The following is a 24,425-nucleotide window of genomic DNA, read 5'->3' on the forward strand; positions in this document are numbered from 1 at the left end:
TACCAGGGCTTCTGAGTGTAAAAACACGTCACCAAGCCACTGAACTCCCCAGACTGTGTTTATCCATTAACTTTGTCCCCAGCGTCACGATTCAAGCTGCAGGCAGGTCACAGCAGCCAGCAGGAGTACCCTTTTGCTGGAATGCTCATATGTATCATAAAACATAATAATACATGAAAAAGACTGTGTGTGAACAAACTCCATCAATTCTCTCAGTGGTATTTTTATATATACTGTATATACAGAGTTGTTACTTCTTCTATCGAGGGAGGGAAGATTACCACTTCATCATTTTGCGCGTGAGACCCGAGCCGGATCTAATCAAACAGAGAAGAACTCCTTAGAGTATAATAACTGTGAGTGGGAGAGAGCAAATACACAATTTGAGCTTGGTGGGGTACGTTCACTCATTACTTTGGCCCCGTCCCATTACTCCCCCTAGCCCTAGATTTGAGCCCTAGCCCTAAAATTTGCGCGTTCCCCTGGAGGGGTAGGATGTTCCAATACTTAGGGAGCAAGAAGGAGTGCCTATTTCCCTTAAAATCATCCTTTGGCAGCCAGCCAGCTCAGTACCTCAGCTAAGGGAGTATCATGAATTACCAAGGATACCTTGCAAACTCAGCAAGTGGCAATTTTTCCATGTTTCTCAAACAGTTATACATTATGTTAAATTACTTACCATAGACTGGATTTAACTCTATGATCTGAATGTGTAGGTCGTCTTATTTTCGACACATGGGTCACATTTTCAAACGTATTAAATTGTAGTAGGCTTCTTCCTGTAGTGTAGACGTCGATGCTGCGCGTGACGTAGGGGGTCACGTTTGCTACGCTAATTTGCATAATATTAATTATAGGGGTGTCCCATTTCATAGGGAAAGAACTTCACCCTCACTTCCCACTTTGAGGGGACTTTACTGTGGCGGGAACTCAATGCAAGTGTTCTCATTAAGGGGTAAGTAGTAATGTAATGGGACGGGGCCTTACTCTCCTACTTTCATACACTTCCCCCATGAGGGACCTCCCATTGCAGGAACAGAATTCTCTGTGCTTCTGATTCTTAACTCAGTGAAAACACGTCCCTGATGGGAACTCTCCCCTCTCAGACTGACTGAAGCTTGAGAGTTGTTTCCTATCAATCAGTAGACAGGAAACAGAAAAACTGTGTGTTTGTGTGTGCGCGTGCGTGCGTGCGTGCGTGCGTGCGTGTGTGTGCGTGTCCATGGCATGCCTGTGTGCACATTTGTCTGCAGGCTTATGCCCCCCATTGGAGCGACCACGGCATGCGTTTTGAGGTGCTTTTAGTGCGTGATTAGTTGCGTCAGCGCTACAATAGAAGCAACATTTGCACTCGCTCAGACAACATCCCCCCTCGGCCGCCCCACATATTTATTCGGATGAATTAAGAAGGCTTTTACCACAGCGGTGGCAGTGCGGCGCCACGGCCCTGATTCATTAGTTAAAAAGCACCCTAATAAATTCACCACTTTTAATGTTTCACGGCGCTATTAAAAGCACACCAGGCCCGCCGTGCCCCTGTTTCTCCCATTACAGCTTTCAATAAATGACAATCTGCGCTCTGCGGAAAGGGGTGTGTTGGGGGGGACGGGAGAAAGAGAAAGCGCATCAGACATTTCTGTCTGCCTTTCAAAGGCTTGCTTAACAACACCTAAAGACTTATTAGGCATTGTGTAGAGGGCGCTTTAGACAAGCAAAGCACTTTGTTTTGGAGATGCACAGGGGCTTAAGTTAATGAATAGCGGAGCCACTTTGTCTGGACTAATTTACACTGCTCAGCACAAGAGGCTCCGTATCAATCTGTAGCTATCTGTTTCATAGGGACTTTTCTCAGCAGAGATGAAGGCGGGCGGCCTACTGGCGAGATTAGGGGAAAAAAAAACCAGGATAGGACTGGAAGAGAAGGCAGACGAGACAGACAAGCCTTTAGAAGATGAGAGCACACAGAGATGGCACCTCCGAGGCTTCTTGTTAGCCACTTAGTACCAGGATTTAGCAGGGAAGGGTGTGGGCAATAGTTCTGTATTGGCTTATAGGGGGGAAATAATAATAAAAAGAATAAAAGCCAGGCTTTATTGATCGAAGCTCTGTAAAAGAGAACCACACACAAAACATCCTTCTCTGTGGGATTCCTTAATTAATTGTTTCCTCCTCTCCAGGAAATTAGCTCCCAGGAGGGAGATAAATCCTCCCGATCCAATTTGACTCATTCCTCTAAATGTAACGGAGAGAAGACTCAAACAATGCCAACAGTTTCTGAGGAGGTATATTTACCTGTAGACAGTGTTGTACGTCCTCATTCACTCATTTGCCTTATTTTTATTCTGTATATAATGTATAGATGCTCAACAAGTTCCTTGCACATACTACTGACAATATTGTACGATGGGCAGAACTTCTGCTAACCTCAGGACAGCGCTGAAAGTACAGCGAGAATCAGACAAAGCTACGGTTTATTGTTTATGAAATCTGATGGATGTAAGTCACCAGCTCATGTTTACCTTCCATCTCTGACAACATGTGAATGGATTTGACTTAGAGGGACTGGTGATTGGTGGTTCAAAAGAATAACAGAAATGCACAACCTGAAAATATTGAATATTTGGACTACCCCTAGTCAATTCAAAACACATAAACGGTAATGAATTAGCATTAATAATACAACTAGCTAGATAGCCAGTTTGAGCATGGACTTCCCTTGTTCAACATTTGTTAAACTTCTGCCCAGAGCTAACTGACCAAATGAATAAACATATTGGACAGAAACTAGAGACACTCAAGTTCACACAAGTCCTGAAAATAATACTTCTTCGGAAAAGTGAGGAAGCCAGCATGTTTGGTGGGGGCACAGACAGATAATTGCTATAGATTACATATCATGCTGGTCAGCATCTACAAACAGTGAATGGAGAGGGTGAGGGTGCCGGGTACCATCGCTGTCAGCGCCAGAGAACCCAGGCGTGACCGTCTTGCATGCATAATGCTGCTCCAACAAAACTGCACTCCTGTGCTTATGCATACAACTGTATGCCTAATGGACACATTAATAGTCAAATAGTCAAGTACTCAAGGAGCACTGATGAAAATTGCAATTGACAGGCAGCACTCACACACACACACACACACACACACACACACACACACACACACACACACACACACACACACACACACACACACACACACACACACACACACACACACTTTTAAAAATGTGAAAACAACAGGAGTCATTGTGTAGGCAAGGCAGAGGCATGCCCATATCAATTGGTCATGGTGTCCTCATCTGCATACAGATAAATAGTTTAAACAAACACACACACACACACACACACACAGCCGATTGACCCCTGTTTACTATGGCACTCATTAGCATGAGTGACAGGAAGGTTAAGAGCAGTGAACAGTTACATGGGTCACTTGAAGTGCGGCAAAAATTGATCGGTTTACGGCCAACGGATCCAATTGGACGGCGACTTCATAAACAAAAGACCAGATTTACAAAAGAAAGGACAACTCTTTGGTCGCACTAGATATTCACTCGCTCTGCTGCGATGATGGATTACAAAGTCCCCTCTCCTGGACAGGATGGGCGCAATGACTTTCAGAGACAATGATGTGTGCAGACTTGTGCCGCAGTCATCTCCGTCCTCTGGCCTCCCCTCTCCCAAACGACCCATTGGGAGGTGGGGGGGCGGAGTGAACACCTGTCTGTACGGCCAGCTGACCCCTACAAGGGTGAAGGCTGCGGGACCAGGAGGAAAGGTGTGTGTGTGTGTTTGTGTGCATGTCGGTATGGGTCTGTGCATGTGCCGGTCAACATGTCAATCAGACTGACAGGTCATTGTGTCTGCTGACAGTTGGCTGAGAGCTACAGCACTTCCATTAAAGGAGAACATCACTCACTGGTCATTACAGTCCCAGGCCTCTGGTACTGAAGAGGAGGCGGCCAGAGACTCTGTGTACATATTTAGATACCACTAAACTGACCAGACAACGTCGGAATTACAGGCAAGTGTTACACCATTGGAAAGTGGCTGATTTAAAAAACATTGTATTCCTCGTGTCCAGTTTGCACATGAAGGTAGCCATAGCAAGACTGTATATTGTATACAATTAACAATTGTACAAAAATGTGCAGAAGCTTGACGATTTCAATAGACACAAATATATACACATATCAGCCTATAGCTATATACTTAATTTGTTACCTCATCGAGTTGAGAGATGTAAATAGGTTTCTCGTCCAGCCCAAGGCTCTTGGGGTCGTTGGGTGGAATCTCCACCTCCTCGTACATCTTGTTGTTCTCCCTCTTGATGCCCTCTGGCAGCAGCAGCTGAACGCCATAAATGTGCACATTAACACAAATCCAAGGTACCAGGATAAAATGACCTTCTACCACTCAAAAAAGGATCATATATTTGAAACACTGCAAACCTGCCGTGGCCGACAATCCGTTTGCCAGAATATATTATGTTTTTGGCAATCGACCAAGGGGCATTAAAGCAACCTCCATTAATTCCAATATCTGGCTTCCCCCTTCTCTCCACTAGGTGGGACACACCTAGCAGGTCTGTGTTAATCTGCCAGAGCTTTAAACAGAGTTGGATTTAAAAGCAAAGCTTTCTGGGTTATCTGGTGGGAGATGAAATAGGCACGCTGGCACAGTGGTCTGTGATAAGATGCCCTTTCCGTAGAGGAGCAGGGCTTGATTCAAAGTAAAGGAAAATTTCACTGGTAAAAGGCAAGAAGGTGGCCTATTGAAAGATTAAACGGGAGCCATCCAAAGCCCTTCGGCACACCAGAGCCTGTGCAGGTTTGTCTCAGAGCATCATGGAATACAAAATATTCAGAGGTAAAAAGGTAAGGAGGTGACTCGTACTGTGTTGAATTAAATATCCCTCACGGGATTAATAAAGTCTTATCTTATCTCATCTTAGTGAGATCTCCTGCTAGTATGTGTTCTGTAATACACCCCTTTTTGCCACAAGGTGACATCCCAGTGAGAAGGAGGTGTGTGTGTGTGTGTGTGTGTGTGTGTATTTGTTTGTGAGTGCATGTGCATGGATATGTTTGTGTGTGCGTGAACGTGTATGTGTGTGCATGTGTGTATATGTTTATGCGCGTGTGTAGATTCTTATCATTCTATCATTCCACGGTCCATTTCAGATGCAGTTTCTCCCTCCCATGCAGCAGGCCTCACCTTGGCTCCGCCGACGAACGCCGGGCTCTTGGCTGCCTCGGCGTAGGAGTCGTACACGTTGGGGTAGCGGACTCGCTCGTACACGCGCTCCCTGCCGAACACGGGCTCGCGGCGCGCGGTCAGGAGGGCCTGTTCTCTGGGCCCCCCCCCCCCCCCCCAGAGGAAAACAGAAGATGCATCAACAGTCGACAATGCTGGACCGAGAGCACGGGAAAGGAGGACACCGGTGAAGCCTGTCTCATGTCTGAGGTGTATGTTTGTGTTTGAGGAAGAGTGCCTGTTTGACGGATTTAATGACAGCGGTGAGCCACAGCGGTGGGGAGCATTACCTCTCCACTAATCTATTCCTTCACACTCGGGTACATTTCGCTTTTTAATTAAACACATCGTTTCCTTTTTTTTTTTTTTGCCTCTTAAGATTATATTTGAAAAAAAGTTGGTAAGGAACGCGCACGCGGGCAGATGGACACACACGGACGGGGACACACACACACACACACACACACACACACACACACACACACACACACACACACACACACACACACACACACACACACACACACACACCGTGTTGTGAAGGGCTCGTCCTTGTCTCAGACATAACAGCTTAAATGACCAACGGAGAAGCAAACAGAGAAAAGTGGCTGAGATGGCTAGAGGCCAGCCAACAGACGACTTTGAGGAATGGCAATCTGGCTACCTCTGTAATCTCATCTCCTTGGGGTCAAAGTTGAAGGACATGTCTGTGGGGTCATCCTCTGGCCCCTTTCCTTTCTTCCTCTCCCTCTTCTCCCCCCTGCGGTAGACCTTCATCAACTGCCTCTCCTGTTCCGATTGGATGGTCACCTGACAACCAAAGTTCGGCTTGCTGGCCTCTCCCCCGCTCCGGCTGCCGTCTGGGAAGGAAGGCAGAGAGTGACGTTGGACCGCCGTTACAGAGGCTCAGACCAACTCAGGGAAAACCACAGCACAGCAACAGCTGGGAGAGTTTCAGAAAAACTATACAATAATATTTGATGCAACACAATTAATGTTAATGCTCATGTGTTAAGTGTAAATGATATCCTTCTATTTTTGACTAAACATTGATGACGTCATTATACTGTGATATAATGTTGATTCACGATTTACATGTGGAAAAAAACAACGGCTGTGCACATAGAGTGAGAAAAATCATTGCATATTGTGCAATAAATGAATCACAATGAAACAATCCCAATGAAAAATAAATGAGAGCTCATCCACCAGGATTTCATCAGATGTGTTTTTCTGTCTACGGCACAGTGAGGGTTAACACACACCCCTCCCCCTTCTGACAGCACAGCCTCCCTGTTTGATGCACAACAGCTCAATAACAGCCAGCATTGCTCTTGAAAACAGATGAGACCTGATGATTGCATTGCAGTCTGGGCTGATTGACTGAATGATTTCTTCTTTATCTCCTCTGAGGGCTCTACCTGCGCACTCCCACCCGTCGACTCCCCACAATTTTCCTGAGCCCCTCCTACTCAGTTTTAACCCCGTCAGTCCCACACCATCCCCATTCTACACTACCCAGGCTCATCTTATTCACGCTCTATATAACCAGGTGCCCATTGCATCATGTTAAATGCATTAACCCTCTTCGAAACATTTAAACTCTGTGAGGATCATTGGGCGTTTTCAGCTAGTTGAGAGTTGAGAAGTAGCAATGCTTTGGCAACACAATATTAAAGAAGATAAATTTATCTAACTCAAGAGTAAAATTTTCAATCAAAGTAAAATTTTTACTGTGAGGAACCGGGTGATCTAGCATGAATTATAAATGAAATTGAAGCACAAACAAATACTGGTATGTTGAGCTACTCTAGCTAGAAATTAAAACTAACACACCAAATTCCCCACCAGGCTTCTCTCCTGTATTCTTAATTTGAACCATCAGTCTGAGATATTTGACCCCCGCTGCAGCACAGGCCGATATTGTGCCTCAGGGTTGTGTCGGCCACTTGCGCTCATGTACAGACACAGCTCTAGACACAACGGGGAGCCTGTTTACACCAGGTTCACACTGTCAGCTCCCAAGCTGTCTGGGAACCCTGGTGCTTCACCCCGTTGCTGGCCCTGTACTGATGCGGTTGCCGTGGGGACAGCTGGCCCAGGCACAGGCGGGAGGGGTCAACCTATGTCATCGGCCCATCCTTTCACCCAGCCAAGCAGCTCCGCCTGCCAGACGCCTTGTCACAGATCAGGAGGCCACTAATTAGCCGCTTCCTCGTAAATGAAGCTTTGTTAATTATGCAAGGCAGTGGCAGGTTCTTGGTGGCAGCTCTGAAGTCCCAAGGGGGACCCAGCGGGTAAACCCCTGTGTGTCCTGATCGGGGGAGGAGTCGGACAGTGCAGGCCATGCTTACCGGGGACTAAGTGACCGTGTGGACTCCTGGGACAGAATGACGAGGGGGAACGCACGGGCCAGGGAATATTACAAAGGCAATGAAAAATAACGATGGCTCTGTGTTAAGGAAATGAACACTGAAGGACAAAGGGCCATTGTTAGAACTGTGGACCAGAACACCTGGTGGCATTAGAGAACAGTGTGTTAAACAGCGCGTTTGATTAGCACACAGCCTTGTTTTACATACCTTATAAAATGTCAAGTATGAAGAATAGCAGAGTATAGTTTCAGCACGCACACACACATTAAAATTAGTCGGACAGTAATAATGACACAAAGAAGGATCTTATAGCTGGCAGTTGTGCAGTCAGAGATGCAAAAAAAACAACATACTGAATCTAAATGCAAGGCCTTCATAACTACCGAGACAATGTTAGTTGATAAACAATTTTCTCATTTAGGTACTATTGCTATTCCTTCCTAACTTCCTTGCAAAATATAATAAAAACCCTAGACAGCATTTAATTGCCACCATCAGCATGTTCAAGATAGGATCTTGAAATTGTCCCTCCTTTATAAATTGTTTCAAATATCGTCAGAAATGCCACCAGGGATAAGGTGGGAGGAATGGGAGAAATGTAATGCACTTTCCCACGTAGAACCATTCTCTTGTTCAGGGTTAATCAAGAAAACCACCATTACATGTCAGCTAACGGCAGGGACTGAAGGTCCCTCATGTTTTAGTCTAATAACCTTGGCTATCCAAGTCTCTAGTTCTCTATTCACTTGCTCCCTTTATCCTTGTTCGCTTCCTGATGATTTCTTTTTCACTTCAAATTTGAATTTCTTCTTTCATATAATGATCCCCTCTACGTGGATTACATGAACTGCATTAAATAACCGGGAAAGACCTTTGGTTAGGAAATTGCACGACTTTAAGATCAGAACTGATCTTCAGATCAGAAGTGTAATGTAGAAAGTTATGAGAAGCAGTGGTAAGTTAGGTGTTAAACATGCATATTAAATAGTAACAGACTGCTTGAATATGACTTATGGTTGCTGTATGGTTGTATCACTTCAACCAAAATATATGTACCTTTATATAATACCTACTGCTAGTGCTCCTCATAGTCTTCTACAGTACAAAGCTGAATGTATTCTTTGCCACTGTTCTTCTGTCAATACTGTTCAAACTGCAAATATCTTATTTATTATATATCCTAAACATATGTATATACTCTGCACTCTCCGCTTTTTTTGCACTTTTGGTTAGTTGCATTGTGGTGTCCCAGTACTTGTACTCTGTGCAATGACAATAAAGTTGAATCCAATTTAATCAAATTTCTAAATGCGCTTTGATATTTAAGTTTTAACTGCTTTATTTGAATGTGCATCACATATATCCCACTGTCCAGCCCATACAGCCACCCTCTGCAGATGGTATTTTTGTCTGCAATACAAAGAGTGTTTCTGCATCTGAACAAACCCTATTGCAGCTGACATGGTGTCCAGTCTCCAACTGGCCAACCCTAACAGGATGGCTTGGAGTGTGAAATTAGCCTGACTCTGAGGTTTAGTGGCCACCAGGTGCGTTTTCCTTTTGTCTCGTCTTTCGTGTCACGCCAAATAAATGGTCCCTGGATCCCAGCGTTGGCGACACACTCCCTGGAGACGCTGCATGCCGGGAACCGTGTAGAAAACAGGCCTTGTTCTGGATTCCAATAGCCTTAATGGTTTTGGGATTCCAAATGCCTTATTCAGCTGGTAACGTCTGCTGCCATTAGAGCAGCGACCTAGCCATTGCATTCGATGGGGTGTATAAAATATGACCTGGGGAGAGGGGAGCTAAAAAGGTGCAACATACGCCAGCGTTATTATTTTTCAATGTGTGTGTGAATGGCTATGTTTGATCACTTCTCCCTGGAACAGAGATGAGAGCAAGCATTAAGTGCTCGCTTTCCCCAGTCCAACAGCCCTTCTATTCCATCTTGGGTGCACTATTGAACTACCATTTCCATTTCATAGGCAACAGCACATCTTTTTTTGCGTGTGTTGTTTTCCCACCCTCTGACTCTGATGATGCATGTACCCCCTACCCTCCCAGCTCTTTGATGTCTGCCCTTCCTTGCTCTTTAACCACTAATGTTGTAGAGACACACTGGGGTTTCTGATGGATATAAATAAATAAAAATGTGTTTGATCTTGGGGAATTAGTTCAATTTAGGACAGTTTTTGCAATAACGAGAGCTTTCATCAAAAAAAATTTAACACAGAAGTTGGTAAATCTGACGAAAAAGGCAATATGCATGACAATTAATAATACAGGAACCCACATGAGGGCCCATAGGTAGAATCCATACTTGACGTGTATCCCATATAAATAAACCCATGCACCATTCAACTATGACCAACAACAGCCATTAACGCCTATAGTCTTCAAACTCTGCAAAAGTAGAGTCAGCCGATGCTTTCAATGGTGCTATAGAAGGAGGAATCAACTACTTATCTATGTATTAACTGTGTCTTTCATCCTCCTATTGAAATGTGGAGCAGCTCCACCAACACTATCTGCACGTTCATAAACACGCAAACTGCCGAGCTGCAAACTGCAATTTGAAAAGCTAATCAGCAGCCGACAGGCCCTCCCCGGTAAACCCTCGCATCCTGAAGCCATGCAGGAAGTACGGAATTTAATCAGCCTTTTCCAAGCCCCTCCTGACCTTACCCCCGGTTGTCAAGGCAACACTAATCTCAGAAGCTGCCTGGCAGGTGAACTTTCTGACAGGTGAACAGGAGCCCGGAAAAACTTCCCGACCACGTGTAACTCAAGCTGGGTGTGGAACCTGATGTGGAAAAAGGAATAACACAAGGATTCGGTTTCTGTCAATTAATTGCCTCACCGACGAGACCCAGGGAAGGGACTGCTTCAAGGAACATCTATTTAAAAGAATTACAAACAAACATGACAACAATGGGGTAAAAGTAACCCACTTATTAAATAAATGATCAAAATCAATTATTTATTAACAACTTTTAAGGTCATGTAGATTGTGTTTTAAACACAGGCAGGAACTGAATAAGCTTTTGTTTCACAGGTATCAGTATAAATGTTTCACAAACAACCATAGCGTCCCTTTGTTTTCCTCTCTACTCCAGCTGGCTCTCGCTGACCTTCTCCATTTCCTACGGCCCATCTGCCATTACCGATCTCTACATTGGCCTGTGAGTGTCCAGCCTGTAAACGGATCTCGTCTTGACATAAACATTCACTGTCAGCAGCCTAGCCAGGTTCACATCAACCCCTTCCATCAACTGAAGGGAAAAATGTTTCCATGATAACAAGGCTATCCATTACTCTGGTCTGGTTGCATCCACTGCAATTCATTTTACACAACAAAAGGCAAAAAAGTAAAACAAACAACACATTTGAGAGACGCAGCCTGTTTCAGAAAATGGGAAAAAAAATCTTCTGGTCTTTTGATGCCTTGCAGCAGGATCAGACGATCAGTTCTGCTCATGATGAATTATCCCCCCCGTGTTCCTCCCTCACATCAGCAACAACCCATAATATGCCCACTTAGGAAGAGTTTCTGCAAACAGTCCATCTCGCAAATACATATTAGGGAATAGGGATGGGAAAAAAAAAAAAAATCAGATTCTTTGCTTTGTTTGAATCACAAAACGTTAATGTTATTTAAGTGGAAGCAAATGAATGGTACTATCCTACAGGGGGTGCTTGTGTGTTCACCTTAAGACTAGTTGTGTGAACTACATTATGTTCTGTTTAACCACGTTCATTTAGAAAGGTCCCTGCCACCAAAATCCACTCAAACGCGACTTTTCTACTAAAACACAACGATTATGTTTTCATTTGTTGTTTCACTCCAATGCAATAATCGGAGGCAAGCTGCTGCCCTGAAATGCAAGGTTTGGTTGTTAGACAGTATAGGTCTATGTCAGTACGGTAAGCTAAGCTACTTGCTACTCTCCCACTTCATGGGGTCCCAGCTGCTACTCAACGAAATCTTGATTTTAGCCACCCTGGCTCCACACTGACATGAGGACAGCTGAAACCCTACCCATCTTGCACCGCAGACTGAAAACTCATCTGTTGAGACTGCATCTTCATTCATAAAAAAATATATAATACATAAAAATGATATATTTTTCTCTTTTTGTTTCTAAAATGTAGCAATTTGCTTATTTGTATGTGCTTGCTTCATTCTTGCACTTTTTGGTTTCTGTCATTGTTGAATGCAGTTATTGTAAGTCGCACTCGCTTTTGATAAAAGCGTTGGCAAAAAAAATGTCATGTAATGTACACACAGTCAGTTGTTTGAAATAGCAAATAGCAAATGCAGAAGATCAACCACGGCAGGAAAATGTGAGCATTTTAACATGTGAGAGAGGTGTATTGATTACAACATGAGCACATCCGATAGATTAATGAACACGCTTCCATGGCTGAGCGGTCAGGGCTCGTGACCTCGAGGCTCAAGGTACAAGACCGGTACATGGAAACCTGTGTGACCCTCAGACTCCGCATTACGTATTCTTGTTCCTCCCGACAGACGGCTCGGTTTAAAAACGATTTAATGTGTGGCTGGGTGGGAAGAGGACAAGGGGGTGACAGGATTAGGTTTGACTTTGAAATCTGAAACATTGTAAAGATACACCGTGGACTAAAGTCACAGAGAACACCGGGTCCTGGAACGCCCAGAACAAGGTGGCTTGAGAAACAGAAGATCCCGGAGAGCTTATATTACATTGATCGACACGCTGCCTTCCGGTCATTTCATTTTAAAAGCGTCTCCCACAATTGAATAAGCAAAAGGGCCATCGGCCCATGTATTGTTACGGTTAACTGTGATATTATATATGTGGTCTGGACTAATGTCTTGATCTTTTGCCCCCCACCTCCTCCGAGATATAAATCCCAGCCTGGTATTTGGGGTACTTTGCAGTGAGGCGAGGCGAGGTTGCTATGGAGATGACCTGGTTGCCGCAGGGCTGTCTCACCTGGTGGGCAGCCAAGCCTGTCTGGTGGGATGGAGAGCAGGGAGTCTACGATGGCTGCCCTTCGCTGGAGGAGGCTTGAGATCATGTCCAATCCCTCTGGGCCCAGCAGCTCAAACAGCTGGAGGGGAGAAGGAGAGGGGCAGGAGGGAGGAATGACATCAATGGCTGTGAGACAAAAACTAAACACACACATACACAAAAACACAATACACACAGACAGTATATTCATTGTATGTGTTGCCCCTCTAACATGTCTCTAGTGCCAGAATGAGCACCTGGTAATTAGCATCCGCCTGCTACAGAATATGCTCTGTCGCTTAGCCTCCCAAACACAGCCACCTGGCACTTAGCTGGTGACAGCAAAACAAAAACAACAACGACACATAGATCCAGAAGAAATAAAAATAAATAATGAAAGAAGGACCTGGGTGCCTGAATGTAGGACTACAATGCTGGAGAAAACACGGACGGGATCAGCACTCATAACGGGACGATGTGCTCAAAGACACAGAACTGCTAATCGGCTGATATGCCAAAGGAAGGAAAGAAGAAAGAATGGCAATAAAGAGAAAGAGGAGAAGAAGGAGACATTTTTCCCTCACTGTGCTTCAAGATAATCACCTGCATTGAGGCACATTTTGGAGTTAGCAGAGACAGAACCCTATACTGTACGATATCGAGTATGTTGTCTTTATCCCTGCGCCCCGTGTCTTTCCCCTTTCACGGCCTTCTCAGGGAGGCGGTAGTCTCACTACAGTGCAGGACTGAGAGGGATGCCCTTTGATGAGGGGGTCGGAGCAACACACTCACCCCCACCTCGCTCCCCTCTTTCTTTGTTGACCGTTTCATATACCCTAGTCCTAATGCTGTGTGTGTGTGTGTGTGTGTGTGTGTGTGTGTGTATGTGTGTTGTTGGTTTTGTTTTGGTCTTTGTTCATAGTGTGTGCAGTGAATCGTTTTACTGGCTCTCGTGAATTCTGTCCTTGGACCTTATTAAACAGGTGAGGACTGCTGCAGGCAGTAGATCACTTAATCACGATAGCATAACATAGGAGTTAATTGAATGGATAGAAAACAGCGTGTTGATGTGTGCGTCTTTGTGTGTTATCATATTCATATTCACAAGACAAGTGAACATTAAGTATAATTGGATGTGGAATATTGGAATTTTAGTGCACTAAAACACTTTAACACTTTAATGAAACATTAATTAACACTAGTAAATGCATTCAAAAGCATATACTAACAATGAATTAACAGTTAACTTATGGTCTCGTAATCATTTACTAATGGTGTTCATGTTGACCAATTGTGCCACTAACCCTAACCATAATCCTAACCCTTATGCCAATGCTATATAATAATGATAAAAAAAGTGTCCCCCTAAAACATCCCATCTAATGTATTCTGAATATGATTTCAAAGGATGCTTTGTCTCTACTTTCCTATCCTTTTAACTGAGGCCGTGCAGTCACACTAAGATGTCAATTTACCCTTTGAATTGGCTTTATGAGTAAATGGCTTTTCTTCGTATTCACACACACCCACTCCACCCACCTCCTCGCGTTCCCCCACATGCCAAGCACAGATGCTACCAGAAAATGTCATCATCGTAGGGCCACAAATGAGAAATAATATAGAAGGCAGGTTCCCTCGACTGTCTGCTTTAATGGTGCTGAATGCATAGCCTTTAAACTTGACTGTTGACTTTGGAATCACACAGAGAGCAGCGTGAAGAATGCTCTCTACCACACACACACACACACACACACACACACACACACACACACACACACACACACACACACACACACACACACACACACACACACACACACACACACACACACACACACACACACACACGTGCACGTACGCGCACACACTCAAAGGGCATTCCACATCTAAAGATGTCAGTGGGAGAGTTCGGCTCCAAATGTCAACTACGTGAGGAACATTGGAACAGAATGTAACCAAGCCAGGTAGTACAATACTCCCTTTCTTGGATGCAAGGAAGGTTGGCGAGAAAGGGAGAGAGCGAGAGACACACACACATAAAGACAAAGGAGTATAACAAGAGGGAACTAGGAAAGCTATTGCCTTTGCAATTTCTTAATTTGTCATTCAAGTAACACACACACTAACACACACAGAATTACAAAGACACACTCACACCTATCTGTCACCTGTCAACCATAGGCTTTTTTGAGCAGGATGCCCGACTCTACCTGCTCATTAAAGACATGCAACTACTAACGCAAGTAGTTTTGAGTAAAAGCAAAGTTAATATGACGTGACAGACACAATGCTTAGATGTTACATTTCTTCTACAGTAAGTCTATCAGGGATATGCAGGCTGGTCGGTGCTAACGCTCATATGACCCTGTGCGTATCAAATATGAACACCAATAGCAGATCAATTTGATAATTTGGCAGGTTAAAAAAAAGGGCTACATATTGAAACAATTGCTTGGCCAGTAGATTTTAAACTACAGAATGTTAGAAAAAAAAAAAAAGATTTTGGACCCTGAATATGAAGCTTTGTTGGGCTCTTTGTTAGCTCTAAAAATTATGTATATTCAGCCTTTTTAATACATTCAATTAAATACCACATCCAATTGTAGGGTAGATAAAGAAACAGCCAAAACAACTAACAAACAGGTCAAGTGATCGAAGGTCAAGGTTGAACAGGCCTGAGTGAAGACAAAGAGTAGTTGTACACCTACGTGCAACGGTTACAGATGAAGGTCAGGGTTGTTGGTCAACCTTACCCCATGGGCCTCGTCAAACCGTGTCCTTCTTAAATACCAAACCCAGTCTACACGTCTCCTTTAAGAGGAAGAACTGTGTATAAGATAACCTCTGAAATACCAAAATATAGTATTGAATATGTCAACTGACCAGAGTAACTTCTCATTAGTTGCACTAGAGCCAAGGTATTTTTGTTTGTGGAATGTTAAGAACATTTGGCAGCTGAGTTGAGGTATGGGTGCGGAACAAACATGTTGTTTATCAGTCTTTGCAGAATTGTGTGTGTGCGTGCGTGCATGTTGTACTGGTGGTATTCAGCAACCAGCCAACCATAAACAACCTTCATAAATGTCTGCTTAATTGAATGTGTGTAAATAAGAATTTGGATAAGACTGCACACCTTTTAAATGAGTTCATGAAGAAATCTAATTCTTCTCACTTATTGGCCAAGTGGTGTCAATGGGCAATCGTGCCTTACAACAGAGTGCAATCAGTGTCAACTCTGGTTAAAAGAAAAGTGCTCATCCCATAATAAAGTTACCTCGCCACCTGCAATACATTATAAAAGCCCTGATTATGACTGCAGTGGGCAGGTTTGTCAACCATGACCTATTTTGCTTGCGGCGCAATTAAGTAGATATGTTGACCTTTACGGAAGATGCTCTGTGAGGAGGTTTAAAAGGCCTCCATAGTGCAGTGAGTGTGACGTTTTGCCTAAGGTAGGTAAGGATGCCAGAGAATGACGATCAACTAAGCTTTTTACACAGTGTGTTTGCTAGATTGGTTTCCCACATAGTGGTCAGGAATAATTGAATGCTGCTTGGAATGCCTCAATAGTTACAATAATTTTAATAAATGCCAAGGTTTATCCCCAACAACTACAAGCTGTGCAATTGATTATTTAAATAATAAATAATAATAAATAATATATTCTATATATAGGCCTATATATATTCTATATTATATATTCAATTTCCAGGGGCCTGTCAGGGCTTCATGCTGCTAAAAATGCAACCATAAAAACACAAATCCTTCAGAACTAGTATGCATTGGGCAGAATAAAAAAAAGCAGGTTCACGCACCTCATTCTGAAGCTCATCATCACTCTTGTAAGAGGCCAACATCTCAAACAGGGATGTGCACAGCTCCTCCGGGCTGGAAGAGATCATGTTGCCTCCATCCAAGTACTTCTCCACCTCTGCCCTAAGAATGGCTCCATCCATAGAATTGCTGCTGGGTGCCCCCGAACTGGACTCATCTGTCTGACCGGCAACCTTCCCTGCCTGGTGGCTGCTCAGGAAACTGTTAAAGTCCAGGCCTACATCATCATCGAGGCTGGCTGCCCACGGAAGATCCAGGGGATCCAGCGTGTAGCTGTCATAGGAGAAGGCAATGTTGCGTCCAAAAGCAATGCCACGCTGGAGGTTGCGAGAAGAGCTCTGGGCCTGGACAAAGTCCTCCACGAGGGACTCTCCGAGGGTTGAGACAATCTTCGCCACAGCAGTACAAGATGCTTCGGCTGCCGCAGCGGGGAATGGCCCAAACATTTGTTTGATAGCTCTTGTCTCCTCGGTGCCCACATGGTCTTTGTTGTGGAATGTCTCAAAGAGAAAGACGGCTGCACTTTCAATGGTTTCCTGACCATTTTCAGCCCCAACTGTAAATTAGAGACAGGAACACAATGTTTTGCAATTTCAACTCATGGCTGACCATTGGCGTCAATCACATTAGATATTATGGACTAAAGTCTAGAGCTAAGGTTATGTTGGTCATCACCGAAATCATGATAAACTTTGACTGCAACAATGACCAACAACAATTGTGTTTAGTTCCACCATTAGTGATTAGTATGATTATGATTTATATTTATGTTTTGTTCAATTAAGATTTATAAAAAAGGCGTACCATAATTAATTTAGCAATATAGGGTTAAGTAAAACCTTGCTATTTAAACCATGCCTATGTGCCTTATTTAAATAATATGCCAAACAATTCATGCTTAACCAGACATGGCTTCAAAAAGGAATAGAATAATTAATTGACCAATTAGAGGGAAAATGACATAAAAAAAGAGGGACTGCAAGAAATGCAAAGATGGGTGAGGCAAAGAAGACCCAGTGAAGATGAAAAGGATTTAAACCAATTAAAACGGAGTAAAAGCATCAGAGTCTCCCATGTATGCAGCATTGAGAGAATGGTTGCTTTCATCCTGTTCAGAGTGCACTTAGGAGCTTTTTGTTAATTTGGGTTATTAAGCTTGAGTTTAAGACATATAATGGCTGAGCATATTTTGGCAACAACAAATATCAAGTTACTGTTGGCCAGTGAATGCAAGTAACATTATCATACACATACGGGGGAAAAAGGATTTAACAACAATTGTTGACTTTCTTTTATGATTAATGTATACAAAAAACACGAAAAGTACTCATGTGTTGTAGGTCAATGTGTTGGACATAAACATTTACAACACAGCAGCAACCAAAACATGCTAATGAATTTTTGAATGCGGTAAGTAGAACTGTTGACGGTTGAAATGGACAGAAAATGGACAGATAAAAGACATACAATGAGAATATCGCTTTCTCCAACTCAAATCTCTGAGTGTGATGTCAGATCCGGATGTCATACTGACTTCTACTCTCTAAATAGTGCTAGGGCTAGAATTTTCAGCAGGAATGTAGCTCAGATTAAAGCAGAGTTATTCCTTTGGCAAGTACTAAGGAGCAAGCAATTCAATATAAATTTTATTCACATTGGATTTTTTCAAAACGGTGCAGCAGTAACTTTGAACTTGATTCAGCTGTGAGGACTGGCAAAATAAGGGCTTTCAATGTTTTCTCTTTCTTGAAGTGGTTGGTCTTATTTTGATTGACAATTGCGTTTCTGTTCAAACATTGTTCAGGGGGGTTTGGCAGCCTTAACTTGCATAACTTGCAGAGTTTTGGATTCACCACACACCATGTTCACGTAGCATGTGGATTTCAATCCATCTGGCAGAAGCTAGGAAGTAAGCCACTCTGTCCTTCACACCTCTGCATCTTGTACAGCCAGCGGCTGTCCTCTTGAGCCCTGGTGTGCATCAGGGATGCAGTGGGATTACAGAGGCAGAGGGAATCCTACCCCTTGTTCTGAGCCTGTCCAGCCCCTACCACCACCGCAACGGTCTCCACGAGCACCACTACCATCACCACTAGAACCACTATCACCACCACTGCCACCACAACCACCATAACCACTATCAACACCACAAGCACCACTGCCAGCATCACGACAAGCACCACTAACACCAGAACCACCACAACCACTATCACCACCACAACCACCACTGCCAGCATCACCACAAGCACCAGAACCACTGCCAGCATCCCCACAAGCACCACTAACACCGGAACAACTATCACCACCACTGCCAGCATCCCCACGAGCACCACTAACACCACCACCACTGCCAGCACCGCCACAAGCACCACTATCACCACGAGCACCACTACCACCACAGCCCCACTAACACCACCGCTGCCAGTATCACCTCCAGCACCATCCCACCAATTCCTTGGTGTCTAGATAGGAGGGAAATGCGGGCCACAAAGGACAGGCTTTTACATCTCTCGTAGTTTCTCAAATGACGGCAGACAAAATGTTGTTGTGCATTAATGGAGGTGATACTTTTTTTAACCAGGTAGAGGTTAGAATATAAATATGGATTAGCCTTCAGCCTCTCGGTTAATTTAATTGAATATAATTAACATAATTTAATTTAATCATCACACAAGCAACAGCTTCAACCTCCCATGATTTTAGTGTGTGGGCTTTACAGACCTCATATCACGAGAGAAAATATGTAGAAGCAATCGAGTGGCATAGCAATAATAAAATTACTAGAAAGGTACACTCTACTAACACTGGAGTGAAAATGTGAGGGTAATGGTTCTCTAAAAATAAGGTGGTACTCCGTTTTACAGTGAGAAATCATACTCTGCACTGAGTGAACATTACTACACTATCTTTCTAGATGATGCATCTATAATGTCTATACCAGTCTATAAATGAACTATGTGTGAGGTGTCTTTTTCAATTTATTGTTCTTGATCCTTCTTCATCCACGGGGAATTGCTGCATGCATGGATCATGAAAGTGAAATGATACATATATGAATTACAATAGGTTTCCAGAAGGAAGAGGTTGAAATGGTGTATTTACCGATCTGTCTGGCAGCCACAAGAATGTTCTTCAGGTCCGGGCTAGCGGTTGGCTGCTGGGCCTGGTCTCTGTGCTGCGTGCAGAACTGAACCACCTTCTGCCATGTCAGACCCTGTCTGGCAAACAGCTCCTGACGTTTCACACGCTTTGACTGATGAAAGAATCACAGTAGGGGATAAATTGGTGAGATTTTGTACAGCTTTGAATTTTCAAATGACATGCTACTCAACTGGACATATCGTATACACACCTACACACAAACCAGTGTATAAGCAATTTCTGGTACAAGTAAAAATCTGAAAAAAATGTCTAATATTGCAAACGATAAGAGGGGGCGGGAATTTCATGAGCAGGTCCAGGATATAATATAAACAAGAATTTCACACATTCGGCATGAGACAACTCTGTGTGAAATACACCTCCATCCACGTATGTTGTTTATTTTCACCATTGCAATATGGTGACTGCTCTAAGTGGCATGTTTGGAGCTCTGAATCAGAGCTCGGAAAAAACAAAAATAATAAATACACATACATATTTAAATATTTTTAATAGAAATAACAGGGACATAAATTCATGTTTTTTTACTGTCAGTGTCATTTAAGCAAACTAATTACATTCTATGCAGTTAATCTTTTGTATATGCAATAGAATGTACTGATTACATTTTATAACCTCTTCTAATTAGACAACTGTTATTGAGTATTTTACTCAACTCTTATGAGTATCCTGCTACTGATTAATTTAAGCAATTTTTTAAATTTAGCTTAAAAATTAGATATTTAGCATAGTTTTCTTGATTTGACATTTATTATTAACAGTCTACATTTTTATAAAAAACATTTTTACTATCTTTATTCTATATAAATGGGCTGTACACATATTATAAAAGAAACAATTATGTATGTATGTATGTATGTATATATATATATATTACATAGATGTGTGAAGTACTACATGTGATGACAGAGAGTGGAGGAAAAAAAGATCTGTTCAGCCGTTGAGCACGAGACCTCCCTGGGATAGAAATCTCAGCCGTAGGAGGGAGGAATAGGCATTAACACAATGACTCCATTACAATCAGCACTTCCATGTCCTCTAAAAACTAAGGATTTTACCACAGGCTAGAAGATTATCTCAGGGTGACCCTGGCCTTCTTTTCCCTAGAGAAGCTGTTTTGAGGATTCAATGGACGGTGTGTCTGACAGAGGTTGTGCTCTCAAGATCAGTCCCAATTTCGTTTCAACTCTCTAGAACCTTGCTTGTGGCAAAGGGTCGATTTTGCAAAAGGCTGTGAAAACTGAAAAAGCCAGAACCGACAAGAAAAAAACATTAAATACGACTCATAATGAAGTTTTCATTGAAAGGCTGACATAGGGGGGAAAAAAATCTCATTAGGCAACAACAAGACAGTTTGTTAAATGTCTGGTATACATTTAACAAATTAACATTTAATATAATTATATCTTGTAATGTCATGTTACCACACAAAAAACTGAAATATTTATGTTATTCTTAGTTTATGGCATTATAAAAATACACATACAAAGTTTATTATATCAGTAACCCTAAGTCTCACTGGAGAAACATAGAGAACAGAAAATGCAGATACTGATATTTAGGACTGATTTATGATAGAGAACACTTAACGAACACTGGAGTTCAAGGTCCAGTGTGTGAAATTTTGGTTTTAAATTGCAACCAACTGATCCTTCCCCTCCCCCCTTCCTTTCCAATGACTAAGGTGGCCTGTATTATGTAAGCCAGTAGGTGCTTTCAAAACGATGGATTATCTGCAACAGCATCTAGTAGCCACGGTTCTTTGATAGATTCATGAATCGTATTTAGTTATTTATACAAAATGTAAATGTCAATGTAAAACTACAGGTCATAGCATATAGGTCATAGCATGCAGGTAAATGTTATGGTGTTTTGAACAAGATGGTTCATTGTGTTTTTTCCAACATCATCAGAATAATTACAGATCACGGACCTGAATGGGACTGTACACGTTACGCCACAACAAGGGTGATTACTGCGAAAAAAATCTGTTTAACCAATCACACTCAGGTATCTTTGTCATAGTCTGGACACTACATGTTGGAAGACATGGCGGAGGTAACAGCCTTCTACGTTTCTCCCGCAAAGTCCTCTTATTGCATCCATAGTGGTAAACTACATTCATAGACCTTAATTACCCCCCCCCCCCCCCCCCCCCAGGTGTAGGGGGTTCCCCTACACCTTAAAGCTCCTCCAAGGTAGATTTAATGGAAAATGGTTGTTCCTATTAGTCAGAATTAAGTTTTACAGCTCATAGAAAAGAAAGTTAAAGTGTCGCTGCTTGCATAATAACACAGCTGCTACTCAATTCATTAAGCAGATAATGAAGTCCAGCTGTGCACATTAGACTTTAGGTGACAATCAAGGAGACATTTGGGACAACTGACAGAAAGAGCATGAGCTAAACACACCCTGAACCCCAAGATTTCTAATCACGGTATTACAATATTACCCTTGATCCAACAACCTACCAGCTGTTTCTGGGTAGTGTTTTAGCATCGTAGCATACATCTTATTTTGGATAAAATGGTGGAGAATGTTTAGTTATAATGTAATCATTAATGTAATCAATGAATCATGTAATTATTTTCTCTGGGGCTTTCAAATAGGTAGGCCTATCTGCAGCTTGGTATTCTGGGCTGGCTTCAAGATGGGCTAGGATACTTATCCTCACCCTGTTTGGTTGGCAGCAGTGGCTTGTCTTGAGCCTTTGGAATCACCTGCTCCCCTCTTTATGTCATTAAGACATAAAGATTAGTTTTTGGTTGAATCCCTACTATTGTCAACTATGAGCCTAGAATAATACATTCACAACTTGTTTTCAACTGTTCTAAATAAATTACAAAATCCCACTAGAAAAACATGTGTATATCGTTTGTCATATGAATCAACTTAAGTGCGTAGAAAAGTAACCCCCGCTAGCGCTATTGCTCAACACCCTTAGTGTTTGCAACAACATAACAAATAGAGATAAGAGGGTTTATAATATGCAGGATATAGACAAATACCGTTGCAGCTTATTGATAGGATCAAGTAGTATTGACACGTTTCCAGATGCTTTTTTCAGAGGTCTCTTATGGCATCGTTTCCTACACGTTTACTCACCTTTAAATCGTAGACCTGTCCATCTATGTCATCCTTCTTACTGACGTTGGAGAAGGAGCGCAGGGCACCTGTGAGACGCGGGGGGGACATCGCTGTCCACCGGGATCACTGATCTCTGACACAAAACAGACACAAGATAACCTGCTGTGAGACCTGACACATTTGGGACCAAATATCACGCACAGGTTAAACACAGAGAGTTTGAATGTATCTGTGACAGGACTGTTATCACAAATGTACTCGTGTCTGCTAGACACTTAATTCAGTCATTCAACAACAAGTCAATCATTCATGTAGAGCATCTGGTAGGCTAACATTAGCTACTGTCTGCCACGTCTCTATCTATCATTGTATTTCAGAGATGACAACTTCACTACATATTGCAAGGGAACGTGTATACAAGTGATCTCAAATAGAGTAATAAATAATACCTTTTTTAATTCACAGTTCTTTACTTTTCTATGTAAACTCTCGTGTTGTATAAGAATCAATGTGAACGATGGTGTAGATGCGGATGTCAACAGAAGCAGACACGATAGGAATTGTGGGTATCGCAGTTTTCTTCGACGTAGCCTACGTTGGGGATGACTGATAAAGGACTACATTATCCACATCCACTCTGGTTATGGCAGTTTTACGCAGATACCTGTGGGCTAAAATTACGTGAACGATTACAAAATTATTATGAGTAAGCATTTTTAACATTTGAGTAGTTGATGTAAACATGGTTGCGGGCGCAGACAGTGACAAGAGCAACAGGTTGGTGTCTGCATTAGTGTCCCATTAACTGTATAGAGGTGACACCACAAAAGTATACGAGTTAATGCATTTTTGTAATGTATTTATATATATGTATATGTATGTATGTATATATATATATATATATATATATATATATATATATATATATATATACATACATATACATATATATATAAATACATTACACAAATGCATTAACTCGTATACTTTTGTGGTGTGTATATATATATATATATATATATATATATATATATATATATATGTTATATGTATGTAGCATATATATATATATATATATATATATATATATATGTAGCCGCTTTAAACAGGAGAAGCTCCTTTCTATACCTGCAGATGTAGCTCTAATTGTTGCCACTAATGAAAACAGTTTGTAAAGCTGAGGCATTGCACTGTCCAACTCCATGTCTTTAAGGAACACCAAGAAATCACACAGCTTTCCCCTGTCACCCTGCAAGTCCTGATCTGAATACAGGACATGAAGTTCAGACCTCAGGCTCCCTGAATCAAAGTGATGGCCAACTACCAAAACGATATTAAACTTGAACAAGCAAATGTGGGAATTATGTTAAACTGAAGCAAGGAATTGTGTGAATAAGTGTATGAAATGTACAATGAAAATTGTCTGGCAATGTCGCCAAGCAAATATCAAGAAATAGGTTGCAGTTCGTCTTTTGACGTGCTTGCAAAATCCATGATGGGACTGAGGACTGAAGACATCTCCGGCAACTTTTTATAGTTCAAAATCGCTGTCAATCAAACGGCAACTCAGTCTTTCGCAGACCCTCCAATCATCACGCAGAAGCCCAGCGTCCAGGCCAGCCCACTCCTCCATTCACCCCTAGAGACGCTGAGCGTCCGTGGGAGGGACATAATCACAGCATTATCCAATGACCGTCGACTTTCGACGC

General features: G+C 42.5%; 1 protein-coding gene across 1 annotated transcript in view; it reads right to left on the reverse strand.

The window, feature by feature from the left end:
• Positions 1–23,256, reverse strand: part of ascc3 (activating signal cointegrator 1 complex subunit 3) — a 92,430-nt gene extending 69,174 nt beyond the window's left edge. Inside the window, exons 1-8 of the mRNA XM_084471187.1 lie at positions 23,166–23,256; positions 22,735–22,849; positions 19,570–19,720; positions 16,449–17,023; positions 12,616–12,733; positions 5,926–6,121; positions 5,223–5,358; positions 4,230–4,355 (exon numbers count right to left, since the gene is read on the reverse strand). Coding sequence (XP_084327313.1) covers positions 4,230–4,355; positions 5,223–5,358; positions 5,926–6,121; positions 12,616–12,733; positions 16,449–17,023; positions 19,570–19,720; positions 22,735–22,824 — 1,392 coding nt within the window. The 5' untranslated portion in view covers positions 22,825–22,849; positions 23,166–23,256. The remainder of the gene's footprint in view (positions 1–4,229; positions 4,356–5,222; positions 5,359–5,925; positions 6,122–12,615; positions 12,734–16,448; positions 17,024–19,569; positions 19,721–22,734; positions 22,850–23,165) is intronic.
• Between the last annotated feature and the right edge of the window lie 1,169 nt (positions 23,257–24,425).

This window comes from Micromesistius poutassou, assembly GCF_964030765.1.
Source record: "Micromesistius poutassou genome assembly, chromosome: 8".
Taxonomy (NCBI): domain Eukaryota; kingdom Metazoa; phylum Chordata; class Actinopteri; order Gadiformes; family Gadidae; genus Micromesistius; species Micromesistius poutassou.